Here is a 24,246-nt window from a genome sequence, read left to right as displayed (position 1 = left end):
TAAGGCTGTTATTGACATGATGTACAACCACTGGTAGATCTGGGCCTACTGTGGCTACTTTTAAGGAAAATTCTGTAATTTGGGAGCCAAATAATGTCCAACTCTAACTCTTTCAAGTAATACATGAGGTGAAACTCCTGCGTATGCTGAGAATTACATAATGTCCATTGGTTTTCGCTTTGTGCTTTCACATTTTCATCTAATACTCTTGGCAAATGATTTACTGCTTTTGCAGCTTTGTTTTGAGGAAACTGTTTGGTCTGACCTAATTCTGAATCTATCCCTTGCTAATTCTGTTATCTTGGACAGTTTTTTAAAAAGATTTATTGATTTATTTTAGAGAGTGAGCGCATGCGGGGGTGGAGAGGGCAGATGGAGGAAGAGAGAGTCGAAAGCAAACAGTGTGCTGAGCGTGGAGCCCGACTTGGGGCTGGATCTCACAACCCTGAGATCAAGACCTGAGCTAAAACCCATCATGCTTAGCTGATGGTGTCATCCAGGTGCCTCTGTCTTGGACAATTTATCTAACATCTCTACACCAGGGGTTGGTAAATTATGGCCTATGGACCAGATCGATTGCACTGCCTATTTTTATATGGTCTATGAGCTAAGAATAGTTTTTATGTTCTTAAATGCTTGAACATTTTTTTAAAAGAACAATATTTTGTGACATAAAAATTATATTAAATTTTTATTTTAGTATGTGTAAATTAAGTTTTAATGGAATACAACCATGCTTGTTCATTTATGTATTATCTGTGGCTGCTTTTATTTCATAATAGTACAAGTATATGATTCACAAAGCCTAAAATTTTTATGTCTGACTTCTTTGCCAAGAAAGTTTGCCTATCCCTGCTCTAAAGCTCAGTGTCCTCTTCTGTACAAGGGGAAAAATAGCACCTATTTCAGAGAGATCTGAGATAATGTATGAAAAATGCTTAGTACAGGGCCAACAGATATTAAGCACTCAGTAAATGTTAGCTGTTGATGTTGTCATCATAATATTTGTAGTTTTTATCTTCCCATAATTTATAAGGTAAAGGTGGGCATGAAATTCTCTTCCTTTTCTACTCACTAAAAATCGTTATTTTTATATTATTTGTATGTAAAATTATTTTATTTTATTTCTTTCTTTAGAGAGAGTGTGGGGTGGGGAGAGGGTCGGAGGGAGAAGGAGAAAGAGAATCTTGAGCAGACTGCCCGCTGAGCACGAGCCTGTTGGCAGGACTTGATCTCACAACCCTGAGATCATCACCTGAGATGAAATCAAGAGTCAGATTCTCAACTAACTGAGCTACCCAGGCACCCCTTATTTTATTTCATTTGTATTAAAATATTCTGGTATTCCTGATGTTCAAAGATCTCTGCAAACTCCCTTCAACGCACTCTACCATTTAACTTTACATTACTCTCTTCATCTTGCTTATTGTAGCTCAACTGTATACCTGATGACCTTTGTACACTTTCCCTGTCCTCTCTCCCCCTTCATCTCCCATTTCCACTTGCCAAGCCTAATCCACCCTCCAGAATCTGGCACCAACATCACCGCCTTCACACAACCCTATTGTTAGTGTGTACGCTATGCCACACAATCCTCCTTCCCCAACAACAAAAACACAGAAGAATTTGGGGAGTAAAATCTCTCCTGGTGACTTTCTTGAGCATTCTGTCTTTACCTTTGAGAGCACACTTCACTTTCTTGGTTGTGTCTTAATTATACATAGACCTCTGATCTGTTCTTCCAGGGCGAGCGATGCCATTGTGTTGCCCGGTGTCATCCCCCAGATGTGTTTACACATGCAGTATCTAATGCATGTTGTTGATTTTTTTTCAAATGTATAAATTTTTCTTTTTTCTTTCTGTCTTTCTAAAATAAGGATTTTTGACCTCTTTTTCAGACAGAATTCCTTGACATAAGCCAGCTGTCTTTCATCCATGATTTGGGACCAAAGGGCATGTAAGTTCCAGTGTTGCGTGTTAAAGAGAAGAGGGAAAGTTGATAAGTATTACCCTTTGATTTACCGGCGGGCCATAGGGACAGATCTTACTGGCTTCACTACCTGCTGCTTTTCTTCCCGACAGAGTCCGAGCCGCTCGGGACATCTGTTTATACACAGTGCTACCTTGCTGTATTGAACACTGGTAGCAGCGGCCCCATCCCCTTTCTTTTGTGCTTCCAGCACATAGGTTGCCTATGGCCCAACATTAGGGGTGTTTCATACAGGTAGCAAATACGTTATGTGGGAGAAAGCATTAGAAATAAACGTACTGTGTTGTATGTTTGAAAGTTGCTAGGAGAAGAGATCTTGAAAGTTCTCGTCACAAGAAAAAAAAGTTATAACTGTGTACAGTGATGGATGTTCATTAGATGTATTGAGGTGATCATTTTTGCAGTATATACAAATACCACATTAATGTCTTATACACTGAAACTGGTATAATGTCTATCAGCTGTAGCTCAGTTTTTAAAAAATGAAATATACCGAATCCCTTCTTTTTAATAACTTATAAAAGTTAGCTGTTTATCAGTCATTTTCATGATTAAAAATGCTGCCAATCTAAAAATTGATTAAAAATTTATGCTAAGTAACGAGATTGACATTTACTTAATGATTATTTTCCTTCATAAAGTGAGCACGTGAGCGCTTAGTTTCTTTAGGGCTAAGAGCCTTGTTAGTAGTGGTTTTCATTTTTTCCTTTTGTTAGGCCATTAGTATTGTTATGTCTTGTCCTACTTTTCAAAATCAAGACATTTCTCTTTCCAAAGCTCTAAGAGCTGTGCTCTATTCCTTTGGTATGGGTTGGTCCTAGAACTGTAGGAAGAAGGATGAGGAATATTTGGGAACTGGTGGGCGAGCACCCCCAGTGGTCTCAACAGCAGGTAAACCGTCCCTGTGCGGGCCTTTGGCAATGTGCAGGGTCTTTTTCAGCTTGTTGCAATGACTGGAGGGTACACTCAGGACAGGGAACCAGAAGCTAGGATGCTTAAAGTCCTGCATTATGTGGAAGAGCCTTTTGCTGCTGCCAATCCGACCAGGTGCTTTTAGGGATCAGCTGCTAGAGTATCCACCTAGTGAATGTGCCGGTGAAGAAGGAAGGAGAGGAATGTGATGTGAGAATGAAACAGTTTATTTAGTCCCAAGTCCTGAGGCTGTATCAGCAAAGTGCGAGTTGGAAATCCAAAGACCCTGGGTTAACTTGGTATCTCTTTCAGAGAAGGTATGATAATGAAAAGATCCGGGGGACACAGAATACCGGGCTTGAATTGCTGTGGTCAAGGAAGAGCCTGCTACCGCTGGTCCAAAAGGTAGGTCTTGGTCGTTCTGTGGGTTTGTTTTAAGAAACTGGATATTTGGGGAATTTTCACAGACTGGTTTTTAATTACAAATCAGTTCTATATCCTTTGAAAGTCACAACAGAGCACATTTAAAATTTTTTTTTAAAGATTTTATTTATTTGACAGAGATCACAGGTAGGCAGAGAGGCAGGCAGAGAGAGAGGGGGGGAAGCAGGCTCCCCGCTGAGCAGAGAGCCCGATGCGGGCCTCGATCCCAGGACCCTGAGACCATGACCCAAGCCTAAGGCAGAGGCTCAACCCACTGAGTCACCCAGGCACCCCTAAATTATCTTAAGTTCCAGATCTCAGGATCCATGTCAACATTCTAACTCAAACCTGGACTTGTAGGCAGAGTGTGCAAACTTTTATTATATATGTAAAAACCTGGTTGACAATAGAACTCATGGGTCAGCCAAAGAACATATACAAATGGCCAGTAAGGACAAGTAGATAGCTCAACCTCACTAGTCGTAAGGGGACTGCAACTCAAAACCATGGTGGGGTCCAACTTCACACCCACCAGGATGGCTATCATGAAAAAGATACACAGTACCAAGAGTTGTTGACAAGGATGTAGAGAAGTTGGAATACTACTACATTGCTGGTAGAAATAGGAGATGGTGCAGGCACTCTAGAAAACAGTGCAGCACTTTCTCAAAATGTTAAACATAGGAAGTGGGATTACCGGGGGCTATGGTAACTCTAGGTGTTTACCCAAGAGAATTGAAAAAATGTGCATATATCAAAACTTGTAGAAGAATCTTCATAGCAGCGTTATTCAGAATAGCCAAAAGATATGAGCCACCCAATGTCCGTCACCCAATGAATGGTTAAACGGGGGCGGGGGGGGGGGATCCATACAGTGGAATATTATTTAGCCATAAAAAAGAATGAAGATGAAGGGAGATGGGGGTTCTTTCTGGGTTGATGAAGATATATGGTGGTATAACTTTTTGAATATATTATAAACCCCTGAACTGTATACTTTTAAAGGGTGAGTTTTACAGTATGTGAATAAATTGTTTAGAAATTTTTAATGAAAAAAAGAATAAAGTGCTAATTCATGCTATGTCCTGACTGAATCTCAAAAGCATTATGCCAGGTGAAAAAGCCAGACACAAAAGGCCACATATTATATGATTCCATTCACATGGAATGTCCAGAATAGACAAATCTTTAGAGACAGAGTAGATGAGTGGTCTTGAGGGGTTGGGAGGAGAGGAGAATGGGAAGTGACTGCTAACAGAAATTGGGTTTCTTTTGGGTGGTGACTGTATTCTGAAATTAGATATCAGTGGTAATGGTACACAGCTTTACAAATATACTAAAAACCACTGAACTGTACACTTAAAAAATAAACAACAAAAAGAAACATTTGTCAGACTTCAGGGATGATAATTTTAGACTTACATTTGGAAGGATGTATAATGTGCTGTGTGATATAGACCGAGAACTTTAATTCATATCCTGTATCCTACACAACCAAAGACTCCTGTGGGTCAGTATTCTCATCTGATTCTTTTTTTTTTTTTTAATAATTTTATTTTTTATAAACATATATATATATATATTTTTCCCCCAGGGGTACAGGTCTGTGAATCTCCACGTTTACAAACTTCACAGCACTCACCATAGCACATACCCTACCCAATGTCCATAACCCCCCCCAACCCCCCTCTGCCCAGCAACCCTCAGTTTGTTTTGTGAGATTAAGAGTCACTTATGGTTTGTCTCCCTCCCAATCCCAACTTGTTTCATTTACTCTTCTCCTACCACATTAACCCCTCTCATCTGATTCTTATTTGTGTCCTCAAAACACTTATCACAATGTTTTGAATATAATAGACAATAGTTGTTTGTTAATAATAATATTTTATTGGAACTTTGGAAAAATACTGAGAAGTATACATTATTTCCCCAGCCTTGAAAAAGTTCTAGGAGATCTGTGTACATATGAAATTGAGCTAAGTATATATTAAAAATACATAAACCCTGAACTAAGATTTACCTTTAAACATAGTTAAGGTACACTACCAGCAAAAAAAAAACACCATTAAGTAATGCTCTCATTATCTCAGTTTTGAAAGGATGGCAGAAATTACAGGGAGGAGATCAAGAGATTAGAGAAAATTGAAAATTTCTGTGTTCCAGTAAAACCATTTTACTAAAACAAAAAACGAAGTAGTATACTAGAAAATGTGTGTTTTCAAATAAACTGCTATAATTTACATAAGCACACAGTAGGGCCCTGGTGCAGATTCCTCCTGAGCAGCCCCCCCTACACCCCCACACGCCCCCAGTTGGCTTCGGCTAGGGCAGCTAGCTGCTGGGGGCCAGTCCCGAGGGTTCCAAAGGCAAGCCCTTGCAAGCCTTTGACTGCAGACACTCTGGGCAATGCAGGTCTGTTTGTGTGCATGCTGAGCAGACTGGAAGCATTCACAGCCCCCAGGAGCAGCCCTTAGCTAGGAGCTGGCAGGAAGGAGTCTGACCCTGGCAGCCCTTTGGTAGGTGATTCTGCTACAAGCTCTGCACTGTCTCCAGAGGCCCCTAAAGGGTTTGCAGCCCAACTGCCCACAATAAAGGACATGCAACCACAACACATCCTTGACGGCTCCCTTCCTGCTCCTCCTCCTCCTTCCCTGCCTCGGCTCCTAACAACTCCCTAATACGCCCTTTTTAAATGACTTTGACTTACCACCTCGTTTCAGAGTAGACTTCTGGGCCAACCAACCTGAGACCTTGACTCAAGAAATGGAAGCCTTGGTCTGGTCCGTGCAGTCATTTATTAAGTGCCTAATGTTTGCTGGGTTGTGTTCTAGCTCCTGTAAAAATCAGGCAAAATCCCTGCCCTCACAGAGCCTTACTGCAGGAGAAAGGAAGGCAGTGAAGAAGCTGACGAGCACTGGGGATGGTATCCGTGCAGCTGTGACCAGAAGGCATGGGTGGTGAGGGACTCGAGGATCGGGGTTGGGGGTGGGGTGGGTGACTTTAGCTCCCAGTGTCAGGAAACTGCTGTTGGAGTTAAAACCTCCATGAGGAGGGGCAGCCAGAAAAGATGCGGTCCAGACTTTTTTATATAAAAGAACCTAGGTCTCTCACATCTTAAACTTGGGATTAAATCAGGCTTCAACCAGGACAGCCTAAAGAGATATGATCTTCCCTGGAATGAAATGTGTCATCATTTTAAATTGTATAAATCTTTCCACAAAGATTGAAGCCTTGGTTCCCCATTAATAAGGATCTCCTGAGTTACATTTGTGGGTTATAAGGTGTCAGTACCAAATAAAATGATAAGATAGAGCTGACAAAATTAGTTTAGAAATTTTCTCACAGTAGAAACTATTAGTATCTCAACAGGAGTTGCTTTTAAGGGTGACACATTCATAACTCTCTCTTTTATTTTTATGCCCATAAAAAGCATTCTGATCACTTTCTTATTTATGCTACCTTAACAAATCAGGATAAAGCAAATGGGGCAATTCAATTAAACTTTCAATCAAGTCTCATAAAGACCTTGTCTCAGGGACAAGTTAAAAAAAAAAAAAGACAAACATGGCAGACATTTCTTCCCACAATTTAAAGCATCTGCTTGAACAGCCTATCTGTTGAGCAACTTCTTGACATTGGGTGGTGGATTAAAGATGTACTTCTTATCTCAAATGATGTCTGAGGAGAAGGAGACACAAATTTTAAGAAATAAATGTAGCATTTATTTCTCCAAACTTTGAGCTATACCAAGAATTCTACAGACAGTGAATAAGCAAATAATCCCAGGGACGTGTCCTGAGGAAGCCAAACAGGATGGAAGGTGGGTTGGGAGCTGGGCCAGCTTTTTACCCTTGAGTAGCCTGGGAAGGCCTCCCTGGGGAGGAGAGTCTCAGCAGAGAGCTGATGAACAGGAAAGGACAGCCCTTGGGAGGATCCGGAAGAAATATTTCTAGGTAGAGGAATAACAAATGTAGAGGTGCAGAGAACGACCTTGGCAAATCTGATGAACAGCCAGACGTCAGTGGTGGGAGACAACAGGAGGAGGGGAGGCTGAGAAGGCCGGCTCTGGTGGTTTGTCCGCATTTTAGTGCCATAGCAAGGAGTGGCCCAGGCAGGAGGCATCTTGTTCGAAGGGACTATGATCTCACCTCCTTGAGAACAAGAACGTTTGTAAAGTGCCTCATTGTCAGTGTGAGTTGCGGTGCTGAGCAACGTATGTGAATCACCTCTGTTAACTTCGCACAAACACAGATGAGCTGGGCATCGCTGTTCCCCTCATTTCATGGGTAGGGACCTTCAGCTCAGTCACGCAAGTCACACAGTCAGGTGGCTGAGCTGGAATCGGAGCCCAGGGAGGATGACGGGTAGGTAGGTGCTTAGTCCCTGCGTAGCCGGTGCCGACTTCCAGAAGACAACTTGATCTTATCTCCTTTGTTGATGCAGAGAAAGGAAAGAAATCTGAAGAATTTTAATGAATGACGTAATTAAGAGCTTTATATAAAGACGGAGTCAGTTTACCCTGATGTTTAATGACTATTAAAAAGAATTCACGGAAACAAAGATTGTTATCTTTGACATTCAGCTTTAAAAATCCCGCTGACACCTGAGCACCTGGGTGGCTTGGTTGGTTAAACGTCCAACCCTTGATCTCAGCTCAGGTCTTGACCTCAGGGTCGTGAGTTCAAGCCCCATGTTGGACAACACACTGGGCATGGAACCTACTTAAAAAAAAAAAAAAATCCAGCTGTTACTAGTAAACTCTTCTGTATTTGCAGTCTGCCTCATCTTGGAGGGGCAGAGACAGAATGCACATAGGAGACCCCATGGATGGCAGCGCCAGTGTTCACCCGTGCTCTCGCCCCATAGTACATCCAGCCCTCTCCTTGCCATTGCTGAACAAGGTTGCTGAGAGCCTGTACAGATCCTCTGTGCCAATTAGAGAAAAGTACCATTTCTGCAGGATGTCATGTACCAAATGTCCTGGTGTAGGACTTGCCTGCTCAATGGTACCTTGTGGCCTGTCCCTAATGCCATGTTTGTCAGCCTTTGTCCTGGTGGTTGTGCCACCAGCCTCTGCTCTCAGAAGCTTTTCTGAGATTTGTTTTGTAATGCCAATCATGGGAGCTGGTACACCTGGGTAGGGGTCACCCCACCGTCATCCCACACTGTGGCCCCCGGTGTGGCACTCTGGTGAGAGCTCGCATTGCGGCCGTGTAGGTGTGCTTTACTTCCAGTCACACAGGTTCACCATGCTGCTGTGTTTGACTTTCTTCTCTGACCAGCCGGCCCGGCAGCTGTGGTTTTCAAAGCCCCTGGCTCCTACTCAGTCAGCAGGACGGCACGGCGGTTCTCTGGGCCTGGGCCATGCCTCGTGCCCGCTAACTTCTACCGCAGGTGCAGCTGGGAGAAGGGAGTGCGGCTAAAGAAGGAGCTTTAGACAGATACGTCATCCGCCTCACTCCCTTTTATCCTAAACTCAGTGATAAGCAGCCTGCATGTCTGCACTCACAACTCAGGCCTTCGGAACCACTGAGTCCTTGTTTATATCACGGCTTGAGCAGTAGCAGTGACACTGACATTGAGCAGTGTTAGGCGAATGCTTACAAAAAGTAGAATTCCTGCCTTTGCTGACAGTTATTGAGAATGGTATCCGTTATACTGCTCATTTGCCTGCTGTTAGGTCCCCAAATGAGAAACTTCCTTTGGAATTTAATTTTTGGGGGAGACACCGTTTATTTCTTTAATTTATTCACTGGGTAAGAAAAACCAGGAAGCTCAGAGGCAGGTTGGCATACCGTCACCATATTTATGTTAATGTTGTGGTTAGGTATTTGCTTTCTGTGACTTTAATGTTTTTCCTTTTGTTAACATGTCATATGTATGTCCTTCACTGTGAGTCATCCTAACTCCATCCCATTCCCTTTTATTGGGAGGGAGCCAGGCTGTATTATAAAAAACAAATGAATGAAATGAACCTAGGTAGAGCCCAACATAGATTTGTGTGTGTTAAATCCCAACTCTAAAGCTACTAAATTGTAATGTGGTTAGCAATTTCCATAACAATTTATTACAGATTTTTTTTTAGATGCTGACTTTCATGTCACATTTATAATATTACTTATGTTCAGGTGTTCCAGCCTTTCCCGTTCTATAATGGGCTTTGGCTTTGTGTGATATGTGATATAATATGCCCACTACTGTTTTATTGTTATGAACTGACTTACTTGATAACGACACAATGACACATTTACATAAGTAAATGTGATTATATGGTGTTGTAGGCAGCATGACACAGTTGCCACTTGTATTCATTTTAAATCAATCCCATATGGTCTTGCCTTCTCACTGTCATTGTCATGCCTGTCATCTACATCCTTACTGCTCAAATGTCATGCTAGCCTGGGCATCACCCATGAACTTGTGAGCAATGCAGAATCTCAGTCCCTGCCCCAGAACTACTGAATCAGAATCTGCATTTTATTTTTATTATTTATTTTATTACTGTTATTTTTAATTGAAGTATGATTGGCATATAATATTACATTAGTTTCAGCGTACAACATTGTGGTTCAACATTTATGTACATTATCAAATGCTTGCTACGATACATAGAGTTACCATCTGTGGCCCTGCAAAGTTATTAAAATATTCCCTGAGCTGTACTTTGCATCCCTGTGACTTACTTATTTTACAACTAGAAGTTTGTACCTCTTAATCTCCTTCACCTGTATGCCCATCCTTCACCTGTCCCTGCTCTGGTAACCAGTAATTTGTTCTCTGTATTTATGAGTCTATTTCTGTTTTGCTTTGGTTGGTTGGTTTTTGTTTTCTTAGATTCCACATGTAAGTGAAGTTATATGGTATTTGTCTTTTTCTTTCTGACTTATATCGCTTAAGCATAACACCCTCTCTAGGTCCATTCATGTTGTTGCAAATGGCAAGATCTTTTTTTTATTGGCTGAGTAATATTCTACCACATTTTCTTTATCCATTCATCAATAAGTTACTTCCATATCTCAGCTATTATAAATAATGTTGCAACAAATATAGGGGTGTATACATCTCCTCGAATTAGTGTTTTTGTTTTCATTAGGTAAATATTACAAAAGCGAAAATGCTGGATCATTTGGTATTTCTGTATTTTTTTGAGGAACCTCCATATGGTTCTCCGTAGTGACTGCACCAATTTACACTCCCACCCACAGGTCACCAGGGTGCCCTTTTCTCCACATCCTCACCAACACTTGTCATTTCTTGCCCTTGTGATACTGCACCGAATCCGCATTTTAACAGGATACCCATGCGAGGCATATTCACAGTAAAGTATTAGAAGAGTTGTTCTGTATTATTGTTGGGGCTTGCTAACCTGCCATATTACATCTCTCTTTATCCTTCATAATTTTCTTTCTAGAACACAATTAGAATGATAGTCTCATCCTCTTCCTTGCTGGGGCATGAGGATTCTCTTATTTAATAAGCATCCTGGTGTTTCTGTTAAAAACACAGATTGTCAGGCCGTTTTAATGGATCTCAAGAGCTTTTTAATGGATCTCAACAAGCATCTCAAGAGCTTCTGATGGCAAAACAAGTTTATGAAACGCAGGTTCCATGCTGTAAAATCAGCGTCCTGGGCAGGGTCCTTAGACCCTCCTCAGTGCAGCCTTTGCCCATCATGCCCACGTGATACTCATTTGCCCATTGTTCTTTACTATATTCCCTAAGACCCGACCTCACCAGACTTTCTGCCAACACATGTAGCATTTCCATACCTCCATGCCTTTGCCCACTCTTCCTTCCGTGTGGGATATACGCCTCAGCCACTGTGCTCAGATACCACCTCTTTGAGTCAATGCCTCTACCTCTGTCTCTTAGTCCAAACTGAGGACTCCCTCCTTCTTATACACATTACCCCTACAGTTTCTAGTATCTTTGTGCCCCACTAACCTAGTAAGCCATTTGGAGAGCATGTCTCATTTACCTCTGTGCTGTTGCTACCCCTTCCCTAGAATCCAGCTTATCACGGTATTTTCCCTTTATGGAACTTCTTAAAGTTTTTATTTATTTATTTGAGAGATAGAGAGAGCATGGAGGGGAGAAGCTCAGAGGGAGAAGCAGACTCCCAATGGAGCTGTGAGCCCAATGCGGGACTCGATCCAGGGACTCCGGAATCATGACCTGAGTTGAAGGCAGTCACTTAACCAACTGAGCCACACAGGCGCCCCCTTCATGAAACTCCTAAATATACATTGAGTTGAATACATATGTGCTTCTGATAGATCATGTCCTATTGAACATTGTATATTAATAGTCCTTAAAACCACAAGTAATTTGAATTAAAGAACAGAATATGTGGAGTATTAGATGCTTACTGGGTTGTTTTTAAAGGAGGATTTTTACCTCCCAAGAGACTTAATTTGCCTCTTTTATGACAGTTTATTTTAGCAAGCATGTTTCCAATGCATTTCCACTTTTCCAACAACTGAGGGTCCTACTATACGTTCTGCAAGCTCTACGTGCCCGTTTCAGGGGCGCTCTTTCAGGCTTTGCCGTTAGTGTATACTAAGCTAACGAATTGCTTTGAATTGCCTGGTGCCAGTACTTCTTAGAAAAACATAGTAGACCTCCTGTTCATTTTTTGTGATTGTGGTTGTTGCATAGTGATGTTTAAAAAATATATACCCTATGTAAAAAATAAAATATATATAGTCTGGGATGGTGTTTACTTGTCTTAACTTGTTCTGCTTTTTGTTTCAGTAATCAACTCTGAAAATATTTATTACCTTCTTACAGGTGGTTGATAGTGAAAGATTCATTTTTGCTATATATGAAACCAGACAGTGGTGCCATTGCCTTTGTCCTGCTGGTCGATAAAGAATTCAAAATTAAGGTGGGGAAGAAGGAGACAGAGACCAAATATGGGCTCCGAATTGATAATCTTTCAAGGTAGAAATTTCAAGTATTTTTAAAAGATTTCTCTCAAAAACAAAGTTTCTCTCCCAACCTTCAGTGAAGGAAGTAAAATAATTTAAGTGTTAGAAAATTGTTATTTTGAACTCATCCTCAACCAAAAATAATGAAATTACTTTTCTTTCTATATATTTTTAAGTATAGAATACCCAGTGTAAAACAGAATAAATAATCACATGTGTTGATTTATGCTTGCTTTAATAAAATGTATGCCTACTACAAAATTAATGACTCGGTAATACCAACTTACTAAACAGATAAGTTAAGGAATGATAGTTTCATATTTAAAAAAAATAAAATTTTACTTTATAAATTGCTATCCTTTAGTTAACAGGAACACATAAACAGTGATTTGATTTACAAAAATTCTGTTTGCACACAGATTTTAAGAAAGAAATCTTGAAGGGATACTCAAGTGTTCATTAACTATAGATTTTATTAGCGAGTGTGTGTTAATAAATGTTTTTTCTGGAAGATTGTACTTACATAATATGTGTATCTTTTTCTCTATATATACATTTGGTTCTACAAAGTTCAGCCTCATGAATACAGATATAATTTTTTTTCTTTTCACACATTGACTTACATAAATACAGATGTATTTACACACACAGACACACACATACCCTGTCTGATACACATTGGCATGTGTTTTGTGTGTGGGGGGGGGTGTAAAAAGATGCTAAACTTTCTGATCTTCTCTGAGAGCCTGAAGTTTAAGATTATCTCCCTCATAGCCTACTATAGTTTTAGTTGTAGTAAGTACGTTTACGCATTTTAGAATGAATGAATGAGTAAACTACCTGAAAATTTATTCTTGCTATATTGAATATAGTTTAAAATCCTGCCCAAAATGTTCAGAAGTCTGCTTTTTTGATATAAATAAGATGTTCTTTGCTTAAAAATTTCAACCTATGTTTGCCGCAATACCAAAACAAAATGGCACAAGTTTAATTGTTAATTTTTTTTTTAAAGAAACAGAACACAGAGTGATCACCTTTTTCCACACTTTGCTTTTTTTTGAAGGACACTTATTTTAAAATGCAACAGCTATAGACATGCTCGGTGGTGGGGAGGGGCTATAGAAGAATTCATCCAGAAACACGGCACCAACTTTCTCAAAGATCATCGATTTGGGTCATACGCTGCTATCCAAGAGAATACTTTAGCTAAATGGTAAGATTGTTTTGCTCTAAGACTATTTCTTATAGTCATAGTATCTGTTGTTATAGCGGGCCTAAATTCATCTGGAAGCAGTTTTCAAAGCTGTGGAAACATATTATGCCTTATACTTGACAAGGGTCTTTCTTTAGAGGACTACCTGAGCGTAGAGTAGTTATCTAATTTTTGTATTTAAGATTTTCACAGTGAGCACTCAGAAGCTAGCTTTAGATTTTGAAGTTTGATTTTAAAAGCTAACTTTTCCATTTTTAATGATACACATGGAATGTTTATTTAAGTTATTAGCTGTACTTAAAGAATAAGAATTTATTTGCTAGGTATTTCTTTTAAATAAAATGCTTTGCATGTTTTTCTACCCATGATTTGGAAATTGGTCTGTCTTCAGTCCCAGACAAACCATGGTGTGAGTTCAACAGGATGAGGGAATTCATCTGACTCATGATGATGAGACCAATTTGTTGTTCTCTCAGTAGAATCCGGTCGCTTCCTTCTGTCTCCTTACTGTACTTCCTGCATGGCAGACGGAAGATGGGATTTTCAGTCCTTGGTCTTCAGTTTTACAAAGTAAAATGATGGCTTTGTAGTGACTCAGGCCGTGGCTTTTATCTTTTATTTTACCATAAGATCTCTTTCTTTTCATTAAAAAAAAAAATGAAACAAAAACACTTATCTTTCAGGTACGTTAATGCCAAAGGGTATTTTGAAGATGTGGCAAATGCTATGGAAGAGGCAGAAGAAGAGATTTTTATCACGGATTGGTGGTTAGTATTTATCCATGGGGATTGTGTTTGGAGGTTTCTATGACTGGAAATGTAAATCAGTGTTGTGCTGTTCCAGAATCGTACATTATGAAAACCAGCAGTACCTGTAGATGGTTTCGCTGAAGTCTGAACAGTTAACTATAATAGCCTTCAGTGAAAAATCTTTTCAAAAAACTTGAACTCCAAATATATCCTTAAAATATTTAGCTTAAACAATTTTGTTTTTGTCTTCCTCCCTTCTGTCCACCCCCCCTTGCTCGCTCCCTCCCTCCTCTTTCTTTCCCTTTCTTTTCTTTTCTTTTTTCTTTTCCTTTCTGTCTTTCTAGATGTTATTTATTTATTTGTCAGAGGCAGAGAGCACAAGGAGGGGGAGCTGCAGGCAGAGGAAGAAGCAGGCTCCCCACTGAGCAAGGAGACCAATGTGGGGCTCAACCCCTGGACACTGAAATCATGACCTGAGCCAAAGGCAAGACACTTAACCAACTGTGCCACCCAGGCATCCCTGTTTTTGTCATTCCATTTGGAAATAGACACCCAAATATCCATCTTAGTGAAGATTATTTTTGCAATGCAAATACAGTTTTAGAAGTGGTAGAAAATAATCTTCCTTGGATGCCTTCTTCATTTGGTATTTCAGTCACCCAGTCCAGTGAATATACTTCCGAATTATTCCTTTGAAGCTGGAATAGTTCCGTTTGCCTATTACAGAATGACTAGGCCTGGTCAACTTTTTTGGAGATACATTAGACTTCAGCTTTTTGACCCCCTTTACAAATGTCCATGGGAATTGCAGTGCTTTTCAGAGCCACTGGAAATCTCATACTCAGAACTCCTTTAGCTCTTGGAAAATTGTACTCTTGGAGTTGGTGTAGGTTTTTTTTTTTTTTTTAAAGATTTTATTGGTTTATTTGTCAGAGAGAAAGAGAGAGGGAGAGCACACAAGCAGCAGGAGAGGCAGAGAGAGAGAGAAGCAGGCTCCCCGTCAAGCAAGGAGCCCCATGTGGGACTCGATCCCAGGACACAGGGATCATGACCTGAGCCGAAGGCAGCGGCTTAACCAACTGAGCCACCCAGGTGTCCCTTGGTGTAGGTTTTATAGGCTGACTTTAGTTCCACTTGCCCATCTGCCTGGACAGTTAAAACCAGCTGCAGATGCCAAAATTGACTACAGTAGAAATGAACGTGTTTAAAATGTGTCTTCCTTCTAAGAATTCAATTGCTGAAATGCTCCTTATTTTTCCCGATCTTGTTTCCTTTCAAATGCTATCTCATGTATAAACTGTGACAATATCATAATTTATTTCCTCCTAATTCTGCAGTTTGGGGAGAGGGGAGAGTAATTAGGAATATGAACTCATCCTCTTCTACTATTTTGCCTTAGTGATATGGAAATCTGTCATTGTAGAGCATGCTTTCCCAATCTTGGCACTATTGACATTTTGAGCCAGACAATATATTTTTTAAGATTTTATTTATTTATTTATTTGAGACACACACACACACACACACAGAGAAAGAGAGAGAGAGAGAGAGAAAGCGCACACAGAGAGGGAGAGGGAGAAACAGGCTCCCTGGTGAGCCAGGATCCTGATGTGGGGCTTGATCCCAGGATCCTGGGATCATGATCTGAGCCGAAGTCTGCTGCTTAACCGACTGAGCCACCTGGGCGCCCCTCAGCCAGATAATTCTTTGTTATGGGAGGTTGTTCTGTGCGCTGTGGAAGGTTTAGCACCATCAGCATGTCTGGCTCTCATCTACTAGGGGCCAGTAGCAAGCTCCTGGTTACGGTCATGTCTTCAGACATTGCCAAATGTCCCCTGGAGGGCAGAGTCCTTGGTTGAGAACAGTTGATCTAGGGTCGATAGACAAGGTGTGCGATGGTCAGCATGCCTGTGAACCTGTTTATTCTCATGTGTATGGAGGAGTAAATGTTGGCCTTTATTGTCACATTTGTCTCTGCACTCAGTTACCAGGAATAAAAATAAGTTTCATACTTAGGAGCTATTTCTTTGGTTGAATACTTTATAAACACTTATGAGAATAAATTTAAGCTTAACGTAGTACTATATTTCTTTAGATAATATTTTGGAAAGTTTGATGAAGACATGAGAGAGACTGAAGATAGTTTTTCCACTGAGCCCATGTTTTCATGTTTTATGCAAGAAAATATCTCTTTTGAAGGTTCTGAACACTAAAATACAGGTTTCTATTTAAACATCTAAAGAGATGGAACCTGACTGTTTTCTGCTATTGGAAAGAAAATAAACCAGGTCATTCCTTTTCTATGACTGTCTAGGATAACATCTTATTACCATACTCTCTTTGAAATGAAGCCTTCATTGTAACTTCCCTTGTAAGAACTGAAGAAAATTCTTGCCATGCAGGTATATTGCAAAAGAGAGCATTCAGAAACTTAACCAAAACTGGCATGTCCTGTATTGGTATACTGAGTGTAGTTTGGAAGACGAACTTATCCTTTAGAAGCTTCTAATCTAATTCAAGAGCTATCGTATGCTCAAGTGAAAACTGTACTAATAAATTTATTAAATAATTAGTGTGCAAACAAAGGTGGATAAGGTGGATATAGTGAAATGAGAAACAACCTGGAAGCTTCTAGTTCTTTAATTCATTTAATCACCCATCCACTCACTTGTTCACTTAGTCCTTCATTCCAGAGCTCTTTAGCAAGCGCTCGCCCTGGGACAGGTGCTGAACGGGGGCCCTGTGTGTATGAAGATGCCTGAGAAGCAGCCCCTCCCCCAGAAAGAGAGAGAGTCAGAAGTCAGAGGGAAAACCACAGACTGGGAGAAGGGAGTGATGAGGATGAAGATAGTGGAAGGCTGTAAGGAAGGAGGAGCCCAGAGGCGGGGCAATGCCTGAGCCTATGGAGCTGGAGCCGTGGAAGCTTCTGGAAAGAGAAGGCTGGCCTGGGGCTTGGTGATGGAGTTGTCCAGATGAAGACAGGTGAATGCTTTCGGCAGAGGGATAGCCGGGACCTAGGCACGGAAGTGTGAGAGGGCACGGCAACTTGGGAGGAGGGTGGAGGTTGTGGAGAGCTGAAGCACAACATCCCTGGGGATGGGGATGGCAGGTGGAGATGGCTCTGAAGGGGCCAGGGGGAGACCGTGAAGGGCGGCGGAGGAGCTGCTAAGCAGTTTACACTTTGTACTGTGGACACTGGGAGCCACTGACCATTTTTAAGCATGAATGATTTCATTCAGATTTGTTTTCTAAAAGGGAACATTCTGGTAATAGTGTAGAAGAGGAATCAATCCCTGGTTGTAGAGCCCACTTGGCAAGTTGTTGTTGTAGTGCAGGAGAGAAATGGTGAGGGCCTTTGCTCCGAACACCTTAGGGACCTAACTGTTACAGCCTTAGGGCAAGTGGTATCTACGGCACAAAGTAACATTGATGGTAACAGCTATGATTTGTTAAATTCTTACAAGGGCCAGAGGCTGTGTTATAGTTGTGAAGAGTGAGGCTCAGGAGGTGGGTGAGGAAACTGCCCCCAGTCAGGCAGCTGACAGGAGCCAGTGCTGGCTGGGACCCAGGTGTGTCTGCTCTAGAACCCCTGGATCCCGGAGCTGCCTCTCAGAGAGGGCCGGCCGCAGGGCATGGTGTCTGAAGTTCCTCTAATGTATTTATTTTTTAAAGATTTTATTTATTTATTTGACAGAGTGAGAGAGAGAGAGTGTGTGTGTGTGTACACGAGTGGGGAGAGGGGCAAAGAGACAAGCTGCCTCCCCCACTGAGTGCAAAGCCCAACATGGGGTTTGATCCCAGGACTCTGGGATCATGACCTGAGCCGAAGGCAGACGCTTACCTGACTGAGCCAACCAGGCGCCCCTGCAGTTCCTCTTAGATCTGAAATTCTCTAAGAACAGACTGACCTGTTTTGAGGTACCAGATAAATTAGTAATCAGATTTGGGTAGATTTGGCTTGGAGAAATGTTCTGAAGAGGTAAATCCTGAGGTAGGCTGTCAAGGTAGGAAGAGATAATGACCCATTCAACAGCTCAGACTGTCTGAAAACTAAAGTGAAGAGTAAATTCCAGTTGGATGTTGAAGGTGTCCTAACAGGTAGTTTCTATATAAAGACGAGCGAGAGCATTCTTCACTGGTTTACGTGGTTTATGTGGATTGACCAGAAGAACACTCGTTTTATGCCTTCTCTGTGCTTGGTGCTATCTCAAGTCCCCTCTGAATCAACTATCCAGCATTCACAGGAATATGTCCAAAAATGCGATCCGACACCGACATGTGGCTACAACCTCCATTGTCCAATTGCTAATGGCTCTTAGGGCAGATCCAGTGGCTCAGCTCAAATCTCCTCTTGCTCGGGCAGCTCTGATTTCCAGTGGGCAGCCGGCAGGTGGGCAGCAAGTGTGCTGATGCTCGCCACATTTGCCTCTTTATCCCGCCCGTCAGGGCTGGGGGTGCAGGTGGGGTCCTCCGCCACAGCCTCTGTGCCCAGCCGGTGCGTTAACTGTGTCAGAAATAGGCAGGAGCAGTAAAACTAAAGAATTTTTAAAAAGAGATTTTTCATTTTTAAAAAAATTATTAATTTTAATTCCAGTGTAGTTAACAGTGTTTTATTAGTTTCAGGTGAAAATGGCTTTAATCTTTGTATTACTCTGTGCTCTTGAATCCCTGACACCTGTTTACCCATTCCCCTCCTGGGGACCATCAGTTAGTTTTTTCTCTATTTTAGTTAGGAGGCTGTTTCTTGGGAGGCGCCTGGGGAGCTTAGTCATTTGAGTGTCTGACTCTTGATTTCAACTCAGGTTATGATCTCAGGGTTATGAGGTAGATCCCTGAATCAGGCTCTGCACTGGGCATGGAACCTGCTTGAGATTCTTCTTTCTCTTCCTCTCCTTCTGCTTCTCCCCCATCTCCCTTTGAAAAAAAAAAAAAAAAAAAAGTTCCCTTCCTTTAAAAAAAAATAGTCTGTTTCTTGGTTTGTCTCTTTTTTTCCCCTTGTTGGTCTGTTTCATTTTTTAAATTTTCGTTTTTTAAATTCAAATTGAGTGATAATTCAAATTATGATAGTTGGCTTTCTCTGACTGACTTATTTCACTACTCTGTAGCTCCATCCATGTTGTTGCCAATGGCAAGATTTCATTCTTTTTTACAACTGAATAATATACACACAAACACACACCTTTATCCATTTATCTATCAATGGACACTTGGGCTGCTTCCATAATTTGTCTGTTGTAAATTATGCTGTTATAAACATGGGAGTGCATGTATCTGTTTGAGTTAGTATTTTTGTATTTGTTAGGTAATACCCAGTATTGTGATTACTAGATTGTAGGATAGTTCTATTTTTAAGTTTTTGAGAAATTTCCATTCTGTTTTCCACAGTGGCTATACCAGTTTGCATTCCCACCAACAGTGCTTGAGGGTTTCTGTTTCTCCAAATCTTTGCTAACACTTGTTATCTCTTGGGCTTTTTATTTTAGCCATTCTGACCAGTGTGAGGTAATATCTCATTATAGTTTTGATTTTCATTTCCCTGATGATGAATGATGTTGAACATCTTTTCATGTGTCTGTTGGTCATTTGTATGTCTTCTTTGGAGAAATGTCTGTTCATGTCTTCTGTCCATTTTTAAATCAGATTATTAGCTTTATGGGTATCGAGTTATATCAGTTCTTTATAGATTTTAGGTAATAAACCCTTATCATCAGATATGTCATATGTAAATATCTTCTCCCATTCAGTAGGTTGCCTTTTAGGGTTTTTGTTTTGATTGTTTTTTACTTAAAAATAGTTGTATTTACATTTCACAATTTACCCAAGTACTGGTTTTCTTATAAACTTTCTATAGGATTTTTTAAAAGAAATTCTTTATTGTGTCTTGACTGTGTTCTTATGGAATTTCAGGGAAACAACTGTGTGTATTTTAATAGCTTAATTTGTACAAAAGGGAAGGCAGGTCGTCACATGGAGGTCATATGGGATTCTAAAATGCCGTTTAGTGAATTTTCTGACATGGACCATCCCTTTGATGCTGAAGGTAATGCATCTGTTGAAAGAAGTGATTGTAGATTTGGATTACTTCTCTCTACATCTTCCAGTTTTTCTGTTTTATCTTCCCAAATACTGTGAAATCTCATGACTCAAGGATTAGGTACCAAAATCTTCCTTTGACCCAAAATACTCAGTCTGGTTTTACTGGCAGATTTTCCCTTCATTCTGTCTTGGTTTATTCATTATTTACATAACAGCCAACTGGAAGTTCTCAATCTTAATAGGTACATGTAATTAGCACAACTGATACACCTGCTGCATCTGTACCTGTAAGGAGCTCTGGATTAGGTGCATCAGTCTGAAATACAAACACCTGCCTTCCTGCAGGTCCTCGGTGGGGAGCTACTGTAACTGTAACTGCAGCTCCACCTGCTGGTGCGGATTAAGACCAGTTGCAGAAGCTTTTTATTTTGAGGTAGTCACAATAGTTTATTTTGTTTTTATTTCCGTTGCCTCAGGAGACCTATCTAGAAAAATATTGCCAGGGCCAATGTTAAAGAAATTACGACCTGTGTTCTCTTCTAGGATTTTTATGGTTTTGGGTCTCACATTTAGGTTTTTAATCCATTTTGAGGTTGTTGTGTTTTGTGTTTTTGTTTTGTTTTGTTTTTGGTGTAAGAAAGTGGTCCAGTTTCATTCTTTTGCATGTAGTTGCCCACTTTTCCCAACACCATTTGTTAAAGAGACTGTCTTTTTCCCATTGCATATTCTTTTCTGCTTTGTCAGATATTAATTGACCATAAAATTCTGGGTTTATTTCTGGGTCGTCTTCTACTCTTCTCTTGATCTATGTGTCTGTTTTTGTGCCAGTACCATACTGTTTTGATTACTACAGCTTTATAACTTGAGGTTGGGAATTGTGATACTTCTAGTTTTGTTTTCTTTTTTCAGTGTTGCTTTAGCTATTTGGGGTCTTTTGTGGTTCCATACAAATTTTAGGATTGTTTGTTCTAGCTCTGTGAAAAATGCTGATGATATTTTTATACAAGTTACATTAAATCTTTGGGTAGTGTAGACTTTTTAACAATATTTGATCTTCCAGTCCATGAGTATGGTATGTATTTCCATTTCTTTGTGTCATCTTGGAATTTCTCTTACTGATGTTTTATAGTTTTCGGAGTACAAATCTTTCACCTCTTTGATTAAATTTATTCCTCAGTGTTTTATTATTTTTGGTGCAGTTGTAAATGGAATTGTTTTCTTAATTTCTCTTTCTACTGCTTCATTATTAGTGTATAGAAATGCACCAGATTTCTGTACATTGATTTTGTATCCTGTGACTTGATGGAATTCGTTTTATCAGTTCTAGTAGTTTTTTAATAGTCTTTAGGGTTTTCTATTTATAGTATCTTGTCATCAGCAAGTAGTGAATATTTTACACCTTCTTTACTGATTTGTTTGCCTTCTACTTTGTTTTCTTGTCTGATTGTTGTGGCTAGGAGTTCCAGTCTATGTTTAATAAAAGTAGTGAGAGGAGACATATTTATGTTGTTCCTGATCTTAAAGGAAAAGCTCTGTTTTTTGCCATTGAGTTTGATGTTAGTTGTGGGTTTTTCATAGATGGCCTTTATTATGTTGAGGTGTGTTCCATCTAAACCTACTTTATTGACAGTTTTTATCAAGAATTAATATTGAATCTTGTCAAATGCTTTCCTCCATCTATTGAAATGACCATATGGTTTTTATCTCTTCTCTTGTTAATGTGGTATATAATGATAACTGATTGCAAATATTGATCCATCCTTGCATCCTTGGAATAAGTCCCACTTGATTATGGCGAATGATTTTTTGTAATGTATTGTTAATTTGGTTTATTAATATTTTGTTGAGGATTTTTGCATCTCTCTTCTTTAGGGATATTGGCTTCCAGTTCTCTTTTTTAGTGGTGTCTTTTGTCTGGTTTTGGTATCAGGGTAATCCTGGCCTCATAGAATATATTTGAAAGCTTTCCTTCCTCTTTTGTTTTTGGGAATAGTTTGAAGAGAATAGATATTACCTCTTTTTAAAATGTTTGGTAAAGTTTACTTGTGAATCCTTCTAGTCCTGGATGTTCATTTCTTAGTAGTTTTTTGGTTACTGATTCAAACTGGTGATCCCTATATTATGTATTGCCCTTCTTTGTTCCTTACTATAGTCTTTATTTTAAAGTCTATTTTGTCTGATATAAGGACTGCTACTCTGGCTTATTTTGTTTGTTTGTTTGTTTGTTTGTTTGACTTCCATTTGCATGGTGAATGTTTTTTCATCCCTTGGCAGTAGTCTAATCCTTAGTTCAGTTCTCAAACTTTGATATAATGTTTAGGATCAAATCCATTCAAGGGCAGCATGGGAGTGAGCTAGAAGTTCATAAACAACTTTATAGGGTTGCTTTCCTGAGCTCTGCTTTCTCCATGATCTCTCCACTACTTTTGGGTTTTGTGTAGTTTTTTTGTTTTGTTTTGTTTTGTTCAGTCCTCTAACTAGAAATGTGGCACTTTATTTTCCCCACTCTACTGTGTGCTTTCTGCAATGATGTTTGTGTCCAGAGCCAAGCAATAAATATTTACAGTGTCCTCTCGGAATCACAGCTCTTGTTGGAGATCAAAGTTCCAATCGCTCAGTGTTTCTGCTGCCTGTGAGCCCCTTGCTGCCACCCCATCACTGCCAGAAGATACCATTCTTTCTTCTCAAGCCTGAAGCAGAGGACTTCTACACTAAGTTCTCTCTATGAATGCCAATGCCTGTTGCTAGGTTTTCCCTTCAGGCTGATGAATCAGATGGGGGAAAAATGGTAAAGTCCCCATTGGTTAGATGGTACATTAAACTATGTTCTTCCTGAATTCATGAACACCATATATCTCTCCATTTATTTAGATCTTATTTGATTTTTTTCAATAATATTTTATACTTTATATACACAATAGTCCCACTTAATGTATGGTTTTGCTTTCTGTAGTGTCAGTTAGCTGAGGTCAACCGCAGTCTGGAAGCAGACAATCCTCTTTCTGACCTGTTGTCAGAGGGTGAGTAGTAGTCTGCCTAAAGCTACATCACAATGCCGACATCATTCATCTCACTTTATCTTATCATGTAGGCATTTTATCATCTCCCATTATCACAAGAAGAAGGGTGACTACAGTATAATAAGATATTTTGGGGAGAGAGACCACATTCACATAAAATAAATTATAGTTTTATTTATAATTTTATTTATTTTATTTTTTATTACAGTTTTATTACAGTTATTATAGTTGCTCTATTTTATTAGTATTGTTTATTTCCTACTGTCCCTAATTTGTAAATTAAACTTTATCATTGGAATGTGTGTATGGGGAAAACAGAGTATATGTAAGATAGTCATACAAGGTTTGGTACTATCTGTAGTTTCAGACATCCACTAAGGGTCTTGGAATGCATGCCCCACGGATAAGGGAGTGCTACTGTATAGGTCTTGCCTACGTTTTGTTATTTATCACATAATATTTTTTTAATGTCACTATAAATGGTATTTTTTAAAACTTTATGTTCTGATTTTTCACGCTGGTGTATGGAAATACAACTGATTTTTTAATATTTAGCTTACATACTGCAACTTTGCTTAGTTCACTTATTAGTACTAGTAGCTTCATTGTAGATGACTTCGAGTTTTCTCCATAGAAGATCGTGTGATGTATGAATAATGACAGTTTTGCTTTTCCCTTCCTAATCTGTGTACCTTCTATTTTATGTTATTGCCCTATTGTTTTGGCCGGGACCATCAGTAAAGTGCTGAACAGCAGTGATGAGAATGGATGTCTATGCCCTGTTCTCAGTGTTGGGAGAAATCTCAGTGTTTACAGCATTCAGTTTGTTGTATTACACTTTGGTTAGGTTTTTTTTTTTTTTAAGATTTTATTTATTTATTTGACACAGAGAGAGATCACAAGTAGGCAGAGAGAGAGGGGGAAGCAGGCTCCTCGTTGATCAGAGAGCCTGATGTTCTGGGATCCTGGGATC

The 24,246-nt window shown here is 39.9% G+C and overlaps 1 protein-coding gene across 4 annotated transcripts in view; it reads left to right on the top strand.

Annotated features, from left to right (window-relative positions):
• Window positions 1-24,246, top strand: part of PLD1 (phospholipase D1) — a 191,914-nt gene that overhangs the window by 91,142 nt on the left and 76,526 nt on the right. For all 4 annotated transcript variants that reach the window (XR_004381472.1, XM_032847937.1, XM_032847941.1 and 1 more), the window contains 5 exons: window positions 1,899-1,957; window positions 3,215-3,307; window positions 12,116-12,268; window positions 13,319-13,468; window positions 14,152-14,235. Coding sequence is in view for 3 of the 4 variants with exons in the window: in XM_032847937.1 (XP_032703828.1) it covers window positions 1,899-1,957; window positions 3,215-3,307; window positions 12,116-12,268; window positions 13,319-13,468; window positions 14,152-14,235 (539 nt within the window). In the remaining variant the exon portion in view is untranslated. The remainder of the gene's footprint in view (window positions 1-1,898; window positions 1,958-3,214; window positions 3,308-12,115; window positions 12,269-13,318; window positions 13,469-14,151; window positions 14,236-24,246) is intronic.

This window comes from Lontra canadensis, unplaced genomic scaffold (assembly GCF_010015895.1).
Source record: "Lontra canadensis isolate GAN:19392208 unplaced genomic scaffold, GSC_riverotter_1.0 scaffold196, whole genome shotgun sequence".
Classification (NCBI taxonomy): Eukaryota; Metazoa; Chordata; class Mammalia; order Carnivora; family Mustelidae; genus Lontra; species Lontra canadensis.
Note: the sequence above shows the minus strand (reverse complement) of the source record. Positions and strands in the feature narration are given on the sequence as shown.